This window comes from Schistocerca americana, chromosome 2 (assembly GCF_021461395.2).
Source record: "Schistocerca americana isolate TAMUIC-IGC-003095 chromosome 2, iqSchAmer2.1, whole genome shotgun sequence".
Lineage (NCBI taxonomy): Eukaryota > Metazoa > Arthropoda > Insecta > Orthoptera > Acrididae > Schistocerca > Schistocerca americana.
Window position 1 is genome coordinate 923324515 of NC_060120.1, and position 18320 is coordinate 923342834.

Genomic DNA, 18320 nt, shown 5'->3' on the forward strand with positions numbered 1-18320 from the left:
GTGTTGTAGATTTGCACCAGTGTAGTCTTTCAGAGGTTGTTGTGAGCGGTCGTAACTACGGGCGTGTCAAAAGGGAGTGGCAAGGTTCACAGCCCGAAAGCTCATACAGTCAAAAATTTGTTTCTTTCTGCCTCTGAAGCAATTGTGACTTGGTATTTAGAGGGTGCTTTGTGGTTATAATTTTAAATCTGTTTCTTTTTTTTTTAAAAAAAAAGGCTTTAGGCACCATTAAATTGAATAAATTACCATTTGTTAAAAAGGGATTTGCTTATGATTTCATGAGTTACTCCCTGGCAACTACTTCCACGCGCACATGGTGTGATTAAATGTGCTAATGTTCTTGATGAATCGCTAGTAAATAAAATAAATTCTTAAGAATATTCTTTGAAAATAAATCCACGGTTCAGTCCATATGCAGTTAAATTTCTTCAGGCTTCTGTCGCTAAGTGAGAAACCGTCTCACATAAGATATGGCTGCTAACTCAAGGCGGGGGCAGCATACGTTGTTCAGTGCTGTTTCTATGTTTTCAGCTGAACGGGGAGGGTCTACAAGGGTAGCCACTCAAAGTTAATCCCTCTGACAGTTAAATGTAGCATTCACTGCAGCAGTAATATTTTTAATACTTACTCCACCGCTCCAGATAAACTTTAGAACTAAGTACAACCCACTAGACAACATCTCTCAAAGATAACTCTGCTTCTCAGAAGAAGTTAATCCCAATTAATTCCAGAACAAGAGGCATTAATATTCAGTATTCTACATAAGAATACTACAAATGATTGAATTTCTCTTATTATCAAGATCGAAAGTTAAATTTCGGGCGTTATTTAGCCACAAAATGCAGTTACAAATGGGGCAGAGTTCAGTTTTCACACACTTCGCTCTTCACAGTTTTGTGATTGTGTGAAATATCACTTACACTGCGGTGTCTTCTCAGTGCTGTGTTCGGCGAGTCGACTTCTGCAGATAACTTACCTGCTCATTGTTTGCCGTCAGATAGTTCGGAAATAAGTGGAACCATTTCATTCAACATCTCAATTGCGTTACAAAAGGACAAAAAATTGGAGTCTTACTTACATAGTAGGAAGACAATATTAATCAACCCGGTTTTTACATAATACAGTGGAACTATGAACCATGACTACTCAGATGTGAGTAGTTAAAAGGACCCTCCTATCCTTAATGTCTTTTGTAGTTACGACGGTTTAAAAGAGAGGGGGTAGCGTCCTTTCTCTATGCTGCTGTGGAAACGGCAGCCATCACTATCTACGGTAATAACATATGTCTGATCATCGTTACCATAGATGATACATGTCTTAAACGATCGCATTTTGCCCTGCTGCCTTGTGCTTGTTCCACTCTCACAGGCAGTGTTTGCCTTTTGACACAGACGGTTTCTTCAGCACTAGTTCCACCAATTTGCCCCACTCAGAAGCATCCAGACAGGTTGCCTTTCCTAACACAAATTAATCATTTGTATGAGCCATGTTCCTACAAAAAAATTAGTATTGTTAATTCTTTATTTAATTTCATGATAGTCTTAACTGTCGTTGATCAATAATAGTTTAAATGTTTAATATGAATACTAAAGTATGTAATAGTAAATCTGCCTCCTAATGGCTTCGAGTACATCACTCTCTCTGTATGTTAAGTCATAAAAAAGTGATGAAAAAATTAATATTCCATCATAGCAGAACCCTTACAATGTTTTCACTGCTATTTTCAATACCGTAAATGAGATTCAAACAGTAACAGCGTTCTTAATATACTAACGGGGAAAAATCGAAGCACCAAGGAGTTGTATGACGGAAAGAAAAGTTGATAGGCGTGTTACTACAACTGAAAGATGATGTCTACTCACATTTCATGCCAGTTGCCCCCTATGAGGATGCAAATCAGATTTGCTTTAAATACACGCTGTAACTGTCGTGAGATAACGAGAATTTTCATTGCTCTATGTTAATTATTTTTTTGGGATCCGATTTTTTCCGTCAGTATTGATTGCAGGAAATTTCCCATAGCATTTATGCTATCTGTCACATGATACAAATCACAGTATTATTTTTATCTTTGAGCTTCTCAACTGTTTCACTGTCTCACAAATATCCTTTGCGTCTACTCTGACGTAATAAAATACACTCCTGGAAATGGAAAAAAGAACACATTGACACCGGTGTGTCAGACCCACCATACTTGCTCCGGACACTGCGAGAGGGCTGTACAAGCAATGATCACACGCACGGCACAGCGGACACACCAGGAACCGCGGTGTCGGCCGTCGAATGGCGCTAGCTGCGCAGCATTTGTGCACCGCCGCCGTCAGTGTCAGCCAGTTTGCCGTGGCATACGGAGCTCCATCGCAGTCTTTAACACTGGTAGCATGCCGCGACATCGTGGACGTGAACCGTATGTGCAGTTGACGGACTTTGAGCGAGGGCGTATAGTGGGCATGCGGGAGGCCGGGTGGACATACCGCCGAATTGCTCAAGACGTGGGGCGTGAGGTCTCCACAGTACATCGATGTTGTCGCCAGTGGTCGGCGGAAGGTGCACGTGCCCGTCGACCTGGGACCGGACCGCAGCGACGCACGGATGCACGCCAAGACCGTAGGATCCTACGCAGTGCCGTAGGGGACCGCACCGCCACTTCCCAGCAAATTAGGGACACTGTTGCTCCTGGGGTATCGGCGAGGACCATTCGCAAACGTCTCCATGAAGCTGGGCTACGGTTCCGCACACCGTTAGGCCGTCTTCCGCTCACGCCCCAACATCGTGCAGCCCGCTTCCAGTGGTGTCGCGACAGGCGTGAATGGAGGGACGAATGGAGACGTGTCGTCTTCAGCGATGAGAGTCGCTTCTGCCTTGGTGCCAATGATGGTCGTATGCGTGTTTGGCGCCGTGCAGGTGAGCGCCACAATCAGGACTGCATACGACCGAGGCACACAGGGCCAACACCCGGCATCATGGTGTGGGGAGCGATCTCCTACACTGGCCGTACACCACTGGTGATCGTCGAGGGGACACTGAATAGTGCACGGTACATCCAAACCGTCATCGAACCCATCGTTCTACCATTCCTAGACCGGCAAGGGAACTTGCTGTTCCAACAGGACAATGCACGTCCGCATGTATCCCGTGCCACCCAACGTGCTCTAGAAGGTGTAAGTCAACTACCCTGGCCAGCAAGATCTCCGGATCTGTCCCCCATTGAGCATGTTTGGGACTGGATGAAGCGTCGTCTCACGCGGTCTGCACGTCCAGCACGAACGCTGGTCCAACTGAGGCGCCAGGTGGAAATGGCATGGCAAGCCGTTCCACAGGACTACATCCAGCATCTCTACGATCGTCTCCATGGGAGAATAGCAGCCTGCATTGCTGCGAAAGGTGGATATACACTGTACTAGTGCCGACATTGTGCATGCTCTGTTGCCTGTGTCTATGTGCCTGTGGTTCTGTCAGTGTGATCATGTGATGTATCGGACCCCAGGAATGTGTCAATAAAGTTTCCCCTTCCTGGGGCAATGAATTCACGGTGTTCTTATTTCAATTTCCAGGAGTGTAGATCTTGAAATTATCTTCCATACTCGCTTGCAGGAATGTATTGTCACATTTTTACATCAAAGATATTTTCAGATACAAACTCTGATGCAATGCCACAGTTATAGTTCTTCAGTGACTCTACAGCTGAATAACTACTCAGTTTTTACCCTCACTTTAAATCCTGAGAGAAACTGGACAAGTCTGCGAACAGATATGCACAAAAGATAGATTGCAATGGCGGCAACCAGAAGTAGGAAGGCGATGACATCCAGCAGCAGCCACTGCCACCAGTGCAGGTCGAGGGCGGCACTGCGCAAGTGTGGGGCCCCCTTGTGACGTATCACGTACTCCAGCCACCGCACGGCGCGCTCCAAAGAGTCCACCTGGTGCTCACGGAATATCGACGACAAAGTTCTCATGCTCTCCCTGTACCTGAAAAAAAAAGATACAGATCAGAAAATGGCACTTCAGAATAAAGTGTATGAGTATATTCGTCACCTTCTGTAAATCTTCCATATTGTTAAAATTCTACATGGATTTAGAAATTATATTCAGCCTCAGAATAATTAACCGAAAGTTCCACGAAACAGAAATAAATGGCGTTGTGACTGGCATTGCTTCAGTGATATATTGAATACCAATCATTGCGTTTGTTCCCCTTTTACGATTGTACACTACTGGCCATTAAAATTGCTACACCACGAAGATCACGTGCTACTTACGCAGAATTTAACCGACAGGAAGAACATGCTGTGATATGAAAGTAATTAGCTTTTCAGAGGATTCATACAAGATTGGCGCCGGTGGCGACACCTACAACGCGCTGACATGAGGAAAGTTTCCAACCGATTTGTCATACACAAACAGTAGTTGACCGGCGTTGCCTGGTGAAACGTTGTTGTGATGCCTCGTTTGAGGAGAAATGCGTACCATCACGTTTCCGACTTTGATAAAGGTCGGATTGTAGCCTATCGTGATTGCGGTTTATCGTATCGCGACATTGCTGCTCGCGTTGGTCGACATTCAATGACTGTTAGCAGAATATGGAATCGGTGGGTTCAGGAGGGTAATACGGAACGCCGTGCTGGATCCCAACGGCCTCGTATCACTAGCACTCGAGATGACAGGCATCTTATCCGGATGGCTGTAACGGATCGTGCAGCCACGTGTCGATCCCTGAGTCAACAGATGGGGACGTTTGCAAGACAACAACCATCTGCACGAACAGTTCGACGACGTCTGCAGCAGCATGGTCCATCAGCTCGGAGGCCATGGCTGCGGTTATACAGACAGGAGCACCTGCGATGGTGTACTCAACGACGAACCTGGGTACACGAATGCCAAAACGTCATTTTTTCGGATGAATCCAGGTTCTATTTGCAGCATCATGGTGGTTGCATCCGTGTTTGGCGACATCGTGGTGAACGCCCATTGGAAGCGTATATTCGTCATCACCACACTGGCGTATCACCCGGCGTGATGGTATGGGGTGCCATTGGTTACACGTCTCGGTCACCTCTTGTTCGCATTGACGGCACTTTGAACAGTGGACGCTATATTTCAGATGTATTACGACCCGTGGCTCTACCCTTCATTCGATCCCTGCGAAACCCAACATTTCAGCAGGATAATATACGACCGCATGTTGCAGGTTTTGTACGGGCCTTTCTGGATACAGAAAATGTTCGACTGTTGTCCTGGCCAGCACATTCTCCAGATCTCTCACCAATTGAAAACTTCTGGTCAATGGTGGCCGAGCAACTGGTTCATCACAATACGCCGGTCACTACTCTTGATGAACTGCATGAGCATCTGTACCTATACACGTCATCCAAGCTCTGTTTGACTCAATGCCCAGGCGTATCAAGGCCGTTATTACGGCCAGAGGTGGTTCTTCTGGGTACTGATTTCTCAGGATATATGCACCCAAATTGCGTGAAAATGTAATCACATGTCAGTTCTAGTATAATATATCTGTCCAATGAATACCCGTTTATCATATGCATTTCTTCTTGGTGTAGCAATTTTAATGGCCAGTAGTGTATTTTTTTTTTTTTTTTTTTTTTTTTTTTTTACAGAACTTAGTATGACTTCATTTCTGCCCATGTTCTCCTTAGGATAAAAATTTCAAGTTACGCAGGATATACTGACTTAGTACAGAAGGATAGTTGTAAGTGGTCATATGCTTATCAAGTATAACTGACCATAACTTCTTGTCACATCTGTCTTTTTCCCAAATGTATAAGGCTGCAACTCACGTTGATTGTGAGCTACTTTTGGTCTCCTTCACCACTTGACAGAAGTAGTGACTGATGGAAGCACTGGACCAACTTTTCTGTAGTGTCTCCGTTAAAATTATTGTTAGTTCTTGTCCAGAAACTTAATCAGGTTTCACAGGAGAGTGCATTGACATAGACAACTCAACTTTGGCTGTAACAATGGGGTTCAGTAGGTTCCCTGTCTGCACGTGTTGTTATAGTGTTAAGACGACATAGCTAAATGGCTATGTATGCACCCAAACAATGCAAATTTCTCTTTATTTCTAGAGTCTAACGGCCATGGACAGTGTGCAATTTACTGCTGTACTGAATGCATGTGATTAACAAGAAATTGCCAACATTTATGCCTGTATCTACCAAGAAACTCATATTAAGGCTCGAAATTGTCCATTCAGTGGAATAGTTATATCAACCACAGAATATTGGTTAAAACTCTCAGAAAATAAGGTTGAAATACCAGCTTTTGAAGCAGCGAGAGGAGTCTAGAAGAAACTTTATGACAGAGAGAATAAAAAGCACATATGTGTAAAACGTAATGTACTGTGTGTCTATGAATCCATACATCATAATTATGCTGTTTGGAACACATAGTAATACAGAATAACATAGAATGCCACATGCAGATTCTTCTGACTACATGGGCTCTCAAGAACCGGCAATGCCAGTTACTGTTGCTTCCTGTAACCGGAAACAACGTGTAGTTCGTGTACGTAGCTATCTTAACTGGCCATGACTGGCAAACGAATCTGCTCTTTCGCCACATTTCACTTTAAGACCCTCTGGTTACAATTGCAATACATTAACTTTTACTGTGTCTTAGCTGCAAAAGAATCAGTAAAACCTGAGGTACATATTTGTGAATGTTCAGCCTTTTCATCAAGCGGAGTTGCTGCCAACCGCTGGGCATCACTATGAAAAATCAGCAAGTCAATACGTGGTGCGCAGCAGCTCGTGGCCACCAGAATACACGAATGTAGTTGGTTCGTTATATTACACTGTATAATTCAATATTGTTATTTTGCATGTTAAGTATTGAGTGATAATTTCACTATTTCTTACAATAGAGAATATTTCGTAATTAGTTATTTTAGTCCATGAGCGAACGCAGTATGTTTTGAAAATGCGTCCATATTTTTGTACAAATTTAGCATCTAAAATCATTAAAAAATCTCCTAGCAGTGCTACATAAGGAAAAATTTGCAAGTCTGAAAGGCATAAGGAGACGCTGCTGCCTACTCTGTCTACTGCCATGTCAACTGAAGTCGCTATCTTCATGACCCGATATTGGTTGTTGATAACGTAGATGATCTCCGACAGTTCATCAGTGTGGTAGCAGATTACAACCGTGATCTAGATCTGAATATTAAAATAAATAAGATGCAGTTTATTATTGTCAAATGACAGCCCAACTCTTTTACAAATACAGATATACAGTTTAGTAGCTTCTTAATACAGAGAGCGGACAAGTTTAAGCACCTTGCTGCTACGTAATGACTAGAGATCAGATATGGAGATAAAATTTCGCTTAGAGATCTCCAGCAATGCTTTCATAAAATTTAAGAAAATTCTCACAAAGTACAGACCAGGACCTTCACGTCAGAGTTTGATTTGTAAAATGCTACAGCTGGCCTGTAATTCCAAACAGTTTTGAAGGTTGTACACTGAATACAATGTCAGCAAGGGAAATCGAGGTCTTTGAAATGCGGATTTACGGCAGCATGATAAAAATACCGTGGGCAGCAAGAGTAATTGACACAGATGTATTACTACACAAACAGCATGAAGTGTTAAAAGTACAGATAACAAGAATAATTGCATTCCTGGGATATATCTCACAGAAGACCAATTTCAGTCATGTGCAAATCTTAAGGTCGAAAGTAATGTTCCACATGTGCCACTGCAAAATAACATAGATGAAGCTTTAACCTGTTACAGTGTTGAACTGCTACAACATTTTCCATAACGTAAATGAAAGAAATACGCAGTGAGTGTAAAATAAATGACACTTTTATTCAAAGACAATAATTACACGGAAGTGGCCACGATTTATGGTCATCCCCTTGTTGTTGTTGTGGTCTTCAGTCCAGAGACTGGTTTGATGCAGCTCTCCATGCTACTCTATCCTGTGCAAGCTTCTTCATCTCCCAGTACCTACTGCAACATACATACTTCTGAATCTGTTTAGTATATTCATCTCTTGGTCTCCCTCTACGATTTTTACCCTCCACGCTGCCATCCAATACTAAATTGGTGATCCCTTGATGCCTCAGAATATAACCAACCAACCGATCCTTTCTTCTAGTCAAGTTGTGCCACAAATTTCGCTTCTCTCCAGTTCTGCTCAATACCTCCTCAATCCCCCCATGAACCATGGACCTTGCCGTTGGTGGGGGGGCTTGCGTGCCTCAGCGATACACATAGCCGTACCGTAGGTGCAACCACAACGGAGGGGTATCTGTTGAGAGGCCAGACAAACGTGTGGTTCCTGAAGAGGGGCAGCAGCCTCTTCAGTAGTTGCAGGAGCAACTGTCTGGATGACTGACTGATCTGGCCTTGTAACCCTAACCAAAAAGGCCTTGCTGTGCTGGTACTGCGAACGGCTGAAAGCAAGGGGAAACTACAGCCGTAATTTTTCCCGAGGGCATGCAGCTTTACTGTATGGTTAAATGATGATGGCGTCCTCTTGGGTAAAATATTCCGGAGGTAAAATAGTCCCCCATTCGGATCTCTGGGCAGGGACTACTCAAGAGGATGCCGTTATCATAAGAAAGAAAACTGGCGTTCTGTGGATCGGAGCGTAGAATGTCAGATCCCTTAATCTGGCAGGTAGGTTAGAAAATTTAAAAAGGGAAATGGATAGGTTAAATTTAGATATAGTGGGAATTAGTGAAGTTCGGTGTCAGGAGGAACAAGACCTCTGGTCAGGTGGCTACAGGGTTACAAACACAAAATCAAATAGGGGTATTGCAGGAGTAGGTTTAATAATGAATATGAAAATAGGAATGCGGGTAAGCCATTACAAACAGCATAGTGAACGCATTATTGTGGCCAGGATAGGTACGAAGTCCACGCCTACCACAGTAGCATAAGTTTATATGCCAACTAGCTCTGCAGATGACGAAGTAATTGAGGAAATGTATGATGAAATAAAAGAAATTATTCAGGTAGTGAAGGGAGACGAAAATTTAATAGTCATGGGTGACTGGAATTCGTCAGTAGGAAAAGGGAGAGAAGGAAACGTAGTAGGTGAATATGGATTGGGGGTAAGAAATGAAAGAGGAAGCCGTCTGGTAGAATTTTGCACAGACCACAACTTAACCATAGCTAACACTTGGTTCAAGAATCATAAAAGAAGGTTGTACACATGGAAGAAGCCTGGAGATACTGACAGGTTTCAGATAGATTATATATTGGTAAGACAGAGATTTAGGAACCAGGTATTAAATTGTAAGACATTTCCAGGGGCAGATGTGGACTCTGACCATAATCTATTGGCTATGAACTGTAAATTAAAACTGAAGAAACTACAAAAAGGTGGTAATTTAAGGAGATGGGACCTGGATAAACTGACTAAACAAGAGGTTGTACAGAGTTTCAGGGAGAGCATAGGTGAACAATTGACAAGAATGGGGGAAAGAAATACAGTAGAAAACGAATGGGTAGCTTTGAGGGATCAAGTAGTGAAGGCAGCAGAGAATCATGTGGGTATAAAGACGAGGGCTAGTAGAAATCCTTGGGTAACAGAACAAATTTTGAATTTAATTGATGAAAGGAGAAAATATAAAAATGCAGTAAGGGAAGCAGGCAAAAAGGAGTACAAACGTCTCAAAAACGAGATCGACAGGAAGTGCAAAATGGTTAAGCAGGAATGGCTAGAAGACAAATGTAAGGATGTCGAGGCTTATCTCACTAGGGGTAAGATAGATACTTCCTACAGGAAAATTAAAGAAACCTTTGGAGAAAAGAGAGCCACTTGTATGAATATCAAGAGCTCAGATGGAAACCCAGTTCTAAGCAAAGAAGGGAAAGCACAAAGGTGGAAGGAGTGTATAGAGGGTCCACACAAGGGCCATCTACTTGAGGACAATATTATGGATATGGAAGAGGATATAGATGAAGATGAAATGGGAGATATGATACTGCGTGAAGAGTTTGACGGAGCACTGAAAGACCTAAGTCGAAACAAGGCCCCGGGAGTAGACAACATCCGATTAGAACTACTGACAGCCTTGGGAGAGCCAGTCCTGACAAAACTGTACCATCTGGTGAGCAACATGTATGAGACAGGCGAAATACCCTCAGACTTCAAGAAGAATATAATAATTCCAATCCCAAAGAAAGGTGTTGACAGATGTGAAAATTACCGAACTATCAGTTTAATAAGTCACGGCTGCAAAATACTAACGCGAATTCTTTACAGACGAATGAAAAAACTAGTAGAAGCCAACCTCGGGGAAGATCAGTTCGGATTCCGTTGAAATATCGGAACACGTGAGGCAATACTGACCCTACGACTTATCTTAGAAGCTAGATTAAGGAAAGGCAAACCTACGTTTCTAGCATCTGTAGACTTAGAGAAAGCTTTTGACAATGTTGACTGGAATACTCTCTTTCAAATTATAAAGGTGGCAGGGGTAAAATACAGGGAGCGAAAAGCTATTTACAATTTGTACAGAAACCAGATGGCAGTTATAAGAGTCAACGGGCATCAGAGGGAAGCAGTGGTTGGGAAGGGTGTGAGACAGGGTTGTATCCTCTCCCCGATGTTATTCAATCTCTATATTGAGCAACCAGTGAAGGAAACAAAAGAAAAATTCGGAGTAGGCATTAAAATCCATGGAGAAGAAATAAAAACTTTGAGCTTCGCCGATGACATTGTAATTCTGTCAGAGACAGCAAAGGACTTGGAAGAGCAGTTGAACCGAATGGATAGTGTCTTGAAAGGAGGATATAAGATGAACATCAACAAAAGCAAAACGACGACAATGGAATGTAGTCGAATTAAATCGGGTGATGCTGTGGGAATTTGATAAGGAAATTAGACGCTAAATGTAGTAAATGAGTTTTTCTATTTGGGGAGCAAAATAACTGATGATGGACGAAGTAGACAGGATATAAAATGTAGACTGGCAATAGCAAGGAAAGCATTTCTGAAGAAGAGAAATTTGTTAACATCGAGTATAGATTTAAGTGTCAGGAAGTCATTTATGAAAGTATTTTATGGAGTGTAACCATGTATGGAAGTGAAACATGGACGATAAATAGTTTGGACAAGAAGACAACAGGAGCTTTCGTAATGTGGTGCTACAGAAGAATGCTGAAGATTAGATGGGTAGATCACATAACTATTGAGGAGGTTGTTGTTGTTGTGGTCTTCAGTCCTGAGACTGGTTTGATGCAGCTCTCCATGCTACTCTATCCTGTGCAAGCTTCTTCATCTCCCACTACCTGCTGCAACCTACATCCTTCTGAATCTGCTTGGTGTATTCATCTCTTGGTTTCCCTCTACGATTTTTACCCTCCACGCTGCCCTCCAATGCTAAATTGGTGATCCCTTGATGCCTCAGAACATGTTCATCTTATATCCTCGTTGCAAGACACTGTCCGTTCCGTTCAGCTGCTCTTCCAGGTCCTTTGCTGTCTCTGACTGAATTACAATGTCGTCGGCGAAACTCAAAGTTGTCATTTCTTCTCCATAGATTTTTCCGTTTAATGCCCTCGACTCCTATAACTGCCATCTGTTTTCTATACAAATTGTAAATAGCCTTTAGCTCGCTGTATTTTACCCCAGCCACCTTCAGGATTTGAAAGAGAGTAATCCAGTCAACATTGTGAAAAGCTTTCTCTAAATCTATAAATACAAAGATGGTTCAAATGGCTCTGAGCACTATGGGACTTAACTTCTGAGGGCATCAGTCCCATAGAACTTAGAACTACTTAAACTTAACTAATCTATGGACATCACATACATCCATGCCCGAGGCAGGATTCGAACCTGCGACCGTAGCGGTCGCGCGGTTCCAGACTGTAGCGCCTAGAACCGCTCGGTCACTCCGGCCGGCTTCTAAGATACGTCGTAGGGTCAGTATTGCCTCACCTGTTCCTACATTTCTACGGAATCCAAACTGATATTCCCCGAGGTCGGCTTCTACCAGTTTTTCCATTCGTCTGTAAAGAATTCGTGTTAGGTTGCAGCCGTGGCTTATTAAACTGATAGTTCGGTAATTTTCACATCTGTCAACACCTGCTTTCTTTGAGATTGGAATTATTATATTCTTCTTGAAGTCTGAGGGTATTTCGCCATTTTGCTCACCAGATGGTGGAGTTTTGTTACGCCTGGCTCTCCCAAGGCTGTCAGTAGTTCTAATGGCATATTGTCTATTCCCTGGGCCTTGGTTCGAGTTAGATCTTTCAATGCTCTGTTAAACTCTTCACGCAGTGTCATACTCCTATTTCATCTTCATCTACATTCTCTTCCATCTCTATAATATTGTCCTCAAGAACATTGCCCTTGTATAGACCCTCTATACACTCCTTCGACCTTTCTGTTTTCCCTTCTTTACTTAGAACTTAACTTCGCCAAATACAGAACATTGTTTTTAACAGGGCGTGCAATCATTACGGGCAGCAGTGCATGAATTGCAACGTGCTCTCATGCTTGTCACAAGGTTGGAAAGTAGCTCTACCAGCATAGTTGACAACTGCTGGATGGTCGTTGGTGCCTGTAGACCTGCTGATATATGTCTCCCTACCGTATCCCACATGTGCGTGATGTGATTTAAGTCAGGGGAAGCTGCAACTCATGCGCCGAGTATCCTCTCACTCCAAGAGGTCCACCACTTGTGCTCTTCGAAGTTATCGCGCCTTTTCATCCATAAAAATGAAGTCAGGGTCGAATGCTCCCCTGAAAAGACGGACATGTGGAAGGAGCATAGTGTCATGATAACGCTGATCAGTGAGTGTATCGTGTTCAAAGATTTGGAGATCGGTACGCCCATGCAAGATTTTGCCTCCCACCCCCATAACCCCTGGACTACCAAATCTATCATGTTAGACAATGTTCCTGTGTGCATCACCTCTCACCGTAAGAGGATACAACCACAATCACAAGTCAGACTGAATGTGCTCTTGTCTGAGGAGATAAAGTGACCCCATTCTTCTTTGGTCCAGTCCCTATGCTCTTGGCACTATCGCAAACGGTTCCTTTAATATGCGAGTATTAACGGAATGCCAAGTGCTGGTCAGCGAGCAAAGGGATCACCCCCATCCAGCCACTATTTGACGTTTGTCTCTTCTTGCCTTCAGGACAATGTAGCCGTCAACTGCTGCTACACCTCACCGTGGTCAGTCACCTCCCTCCTTCGCCCAGCAGTACCAATGGTTTGTAATGCTCCCCATGCACGTGAAATAATGCTATGAGCAGTTCCAAATTCGTGGGCTGAACTCATTACACTTTATGTTTCCAGATTCCCGATGATTGTTCACCTTGTGTAATCAACCAAATTTCGTTACCCACTCATGTCGACAGAGCACCCCAATTGCTAGCTGATAGACACACACTGTCATTCCCAGTTCCCTCAGTTGTATGTTGGGTAGCTGGCCCTACCTGAAGTTGTAGTCAGGCCGGCTTCACACCATGTGGCGTTGAACTTCCCGTACACGACTAGGAGACCACTGGAAACACACTGCCAAACTTTCATTCACTCCCGATGAGCTATTATTAGGTATTAGTAAGTTATGTTACTTTATCTATCATGTCATTAAGTTTTTCCTAGCACTGTATATACCTTTACTGTTGATAACCGAGGGGGAGATTGAAGGTGAAAGTGAAAAGCGTGAAGAAGAACATCTTCGTTCAATATAAAGCAGTGGACAAGAGCACCAAGGGCAGATCACCTAGTATTTAGTGCAGCTCATAGAAAAAAGATAAAGATGCATCGTGTGATCGCAAACATCCATTGACGGATAGACAGAAGAATATACATATACACAGTGTTGCCTACTTAAACGTTTCGATGCAAGAATCTCTGGACCGATAGAGAGTGAAAACAGAGTTTCACGATGAATGTCAGGCAGAGCTCATGAAAGTAAACACTGTGAGACGTTCTAAAATGTAACCAAATATTATTTTCAACACAAACTTAGGTTTTTTAATGAACTATTTATCACGCAAACATCAGCAGCGTAGTTTGCATCGCAGTACATTAGCTACTCCCCCCCCCCCCCCCCCCCCCAAGAAATTGCAAAGCGAAATTGAACCTTCAATGAACGACACGCGCCGCTATTGTAAATCCCAAAATGCAAGTGTGAACTCCACGTAGCTCGTAATCGCGATGTGATTGACGTACTACGATGTGACAAACATTGAATTTATTGTTGTTTACACTGTTATTGAGTGGACTGCAAACAATACAGACGTCCAGTCACGCACAATGAAAATCAAGGAAAGGAGTTACTCGTTCGTGCTTTATTGATCTTTACTACAGTACTGGAATAGACGTTGCAGTAAAGAAATTCCGAATTTCACCGGCCAGGCTTAACATAGTTAATGGGTAACCAAGGATCTAACAGAGGAGTAAAGGCTAGTTGTACGTAGTTGTACATCAATCAGATAAAGGTACTTGACACAAACAGAAATGTCAATGATTACGTTAAAACTGAAATTTTGCACATACTGAAAAGGTTACATAAACTTTCACTAGTACCTACAAATCGAACATACGTCTTCTCAGAAACACACGAAATGTAAGACGATTTGCAGTCACATTGCTCAAAGCAGGAACGCTACAGCCTATTTTAGAAGAGATCACCATTTACATGACTACACCTCTATGCACGCTCCAACATTGATCGGCTCACTGCTGTCAATGTTTCTGGTGTTATTGCAGCACATGCAGGGGAAATACAGGCTTTAATTTTGTCCACTGTTGCTGACACCTGCTGATACACCACATTTTTTCACACGTCCCCAAACAAACAAAAATCCATGTGGTAACGTCGTCGAACGCGCTGGAAATCTCTGAACAGGACTGCCCCATCCTATCCATCGGTTTGGGGACTGTTGGTTTAGTGCATTTCTTTCCGCCATGGCACCATGCGTAAGGCATCCATCATGCTGACGCAAGTGAAGAAATAGATCTTCCATCAGTCCAGGTAAGCTGCATCTCGAGAATTACCCGTACAGTCAACCATTAAGAATGCCATCAGCAAATATGAGACAACCATGAGTTGTCCTACAATACCACACTGTGCAGTGACATTCCAGTGTGGGTTTTCTGGTGACTAGTTGTGCATATTGTGTAAGTTGACGTTCCAATGGTTTGTAAACATGGCATCATAGGTAAAAAGTGTCCTATGCATAAAGTTCCAGGTTCGACGCAGAACTCAACTCACTAACAGTGTTCCAGGCGAATTTGGAATTCTTTGTTGTGAAGCCCTTGATGTAGTGATATGCGGATGGGCGGTCTTTATGCCTACGAAGAATGTGCAGGACTCTTGTTCGGCCTGCCGATGTGGCCGAGCGGTTCTAGGTGCTTCAGTCCGGAACCGCGCTGCTGCTATGGTTGTGGGTTCGAATCCTGCCTCGGGTATAGATGTGTGTGATGTCCTTAGGTTAGTTAGTTTAAGTAGTTCTAAGTCTAGGGGACTGATGACCTCAGATGTTAAGTCACATAGTGCTTAGAGCCATCTGAACCATTTGAACGCTTGTTCGAGGGATTCTCACCAGTCTATCGATTTACAGCGAATTTGCATGAGGGTTCATTGAAGCGGCTGCCAGGACAGTTGCCTCCTCTGCTTCGTGTGTTACTCCTTTGCTCCGGATCCGCATTTGTGAAGACATGCGTCCTGTCGCGTGAAGGCATTAACACTTTTCGAAAATGAAGTGCAGGTCGGATCATGTCTATTGCGTAACTTTGGGTATACAGTTGTGCCGCTCAATCCACTTTGGTGACATTCTCCATAAAGTAGTGACATGTCAGCTATTTACATGTCGAATGCCTCGAACGGATGGACAAATAAATTAACACCATGCTCACGACACTGATACCAACTACAGTGTACAGTACACTAGTGCAATTTACCTGTACGTACCTCCACACAGATCAGCCTGCTCCGTAGTAAGCAGTTCTTCCACACAGCCGCAACTACGGTCCGTTGCAGAACACAAGTGCAGAGACGAATGGTTTTACTGGGTAGTGTAATAGTTGAATGTACACTAACCGGTAGTATTCTGTAGTGTGTACATAGATAAATAAAACATGAAAGAGGGAAACCACCATATACCTATCAATGTTTGTGGCTGGAAACCCTGTTATTACGTTCAGTCCTCGTGATAACAGTGAAAGTAAGATTACGCTCGTCAATCACATAGCGATTAGCAGTAACGAGGCTTCGCGCTTGCTTCTCCGGATATGCAATAGCGGCGCGTTTATTTTGTAATTTTCGGGATATAACTGACTTATTGACATGCAAACCCCGTTTTGTAATTTTTCGTGTTACTGACTGCTTAAGATATAATACGGCGTGTCCATTTAAAAGAGGTGTGGCCGAGCGGTTCTGGGCGCTTCAGTCTGGAACCGCGCGACCGCTACGGTCGCAGGTTCGAATCCTGCCTCGGGCATGGATGTGTGTGATGTCCTTAGGTTAGTTAGGTTTAAGTAGTTCTACGTTCTAGGGGACTGATGACCTCAGATGTTAAGTCCCATAGTGCTCAGAACCAACCGTTTAAAAGAAATTTACTCTGATCAGCCAGAAAATCATGACCACCGACCCACTATCGATATAAAGCCATCTACGCCACAGCAGAGTCAACTGGCGAGGAGTGACTGCTAGCCAGAGGCACGAAAAGTGCGTGTAGTATCAGCCAGCGCACTGTCCTTGTGTACACACATCCGGAACCTGTACATAAAATTGGAATAGATGACAACATAAACACCATTTCCGATCTTTTCACGGCTCGTGAAAACCACACATTGCCTGTTGTACCACCATACAGCGAGACCCTGAGAGGCGGTGGTCCAGACTGCTGTCCACACCGGTACCTCTGATACCCAGTAGCACGTCCTCTTGCATTGTCCCACTCCTCAACGGCGATGCGGCGTAGATCCCTCGGAGTGGTTGGTGGATCACGTCGTCCATAATCAACCCTTTTCAGTCTATCCCTGGCATGTTCGATAGGGCTCATGTCTGGAAAACATGATGGCCACTCTAGTCGAGCGATGTCGTTATCCTGAAGGAAGTCATTCACAAGATGTGCACGATGGGGGCGCGAACTGTCGTCCATGAAGACGAATGCCTCGCCAATATGCTGCAGATATGGTTACACTATCGGTCGGAAGAAGGCATTCACGTATTGTACAGCCGTTACGGCGCCTTCCATGACTACCAGCGGCGTACGTCGGCCCCACAAAATGCCACCCCAAAACAGCAGGGAATCTCCACCTTGCTACATTCGCTGGACAGTGTGTCTAAGGCGTTCAGCCTAGCCGGGTTGCCTTGAAACATACCTCCGACGTTTGTCTGGCTGAAGGCAATATCTGTGTTTCATGGTCAATGTGAAGGTCCAAGGAAAACAGAAAAACTGCAGTGGTGCACCGGAATCTGATACTGATCTCCCAGAAGAAGCTCAAAGCACAGACTATTAGAAGAGTCACTCCTCTTGTACTCAAGTGGGCATTGTGCCTTTCGTATTCAATCCCGATGCAATATCTCATCGGTGAAGAGAACATGATGCCAATCCTGAGCAGTCCATTCGGTATGTCGTTGAGCCCATAGTGTCTTGATTGCACTCGCCATGGACGTCGGGAGTGAAGTTGAGTATCATGCAGCCTGTAGCGCACGATTTGAGTAGTAACACGACGTCCTGTGGCTGCACGAAAAGCATTATTCAACATGGTGGCGTTGCTGTCCGGGTTCCTCCGAGCCATAATCCTTAGGTAGCGGTCATCCACTGCAGTAGTAGCCCTCGGGCTGCCTGACCCAGGCATGTCATCGACAGTTCCTGTCTCCCTATATCCGCTCCATGTCCGAACAACATCACTTCGGTTCACTCCGAGACGCCTGGACTCTTACCTTGTTGCGAGCCCTTCCTGGCACAAAGTAACAATGCGTACGCGATCGAACCGTGGTATTGACCGTCTAGGCATCGTTGAACTAAAGACAACACGAGCCGTGCACCTCCTTCCTGATGGAATGACTGGAACTGATCAGCCGTCGGACCTGCTACGTCTAATAGGCGCTGCTCATTCACGGTTGTTTACATTTTTTGGTGGGTTTAGAGACATATCTGAACAGTTAAAGGGACTGTGTCTGTGATACAAATTTTTTTTTTTTTTTTGTCATCAGTCTACTGACTGGTTTGATGCTGCCCGCCACGAATTCCTTTCCTGTGCCAACCTCTTCATCTCAGAGTAACACTTGCAACCTACGTCCTCATTTGCTTGACGTATTCCAATCTCTGTCTTCCTCTACAGTTTTTGCCCTCTACAGCTCCCTCTAGTA

General features: G+C 44.0%; 1 protein-coding gene across 1 annotated transcript in view; it reads right to left on the bottom strand.

Annotated features, from left to right (window-relative positions):
• Nucleotides 1–3692: 3692 nt before the first annotated feature.
• LOC124594554 (UDP-glycosyltransferase UGT5-like) overlaps nt 3693–18320 on the bottom strand; it is a 114419-nt gene continuing 99791 nt past the window's right edge. Inside the window, exon 9 of the mRNA XM_047132926.1 lies at nt 3693–3972. Within this exon, the coding sequence (XP_046988882.1) occupies nt 3693–3972 (280 nt within the window). The remainder of the gene's footprint in view (nt 3973–18320) is intronic.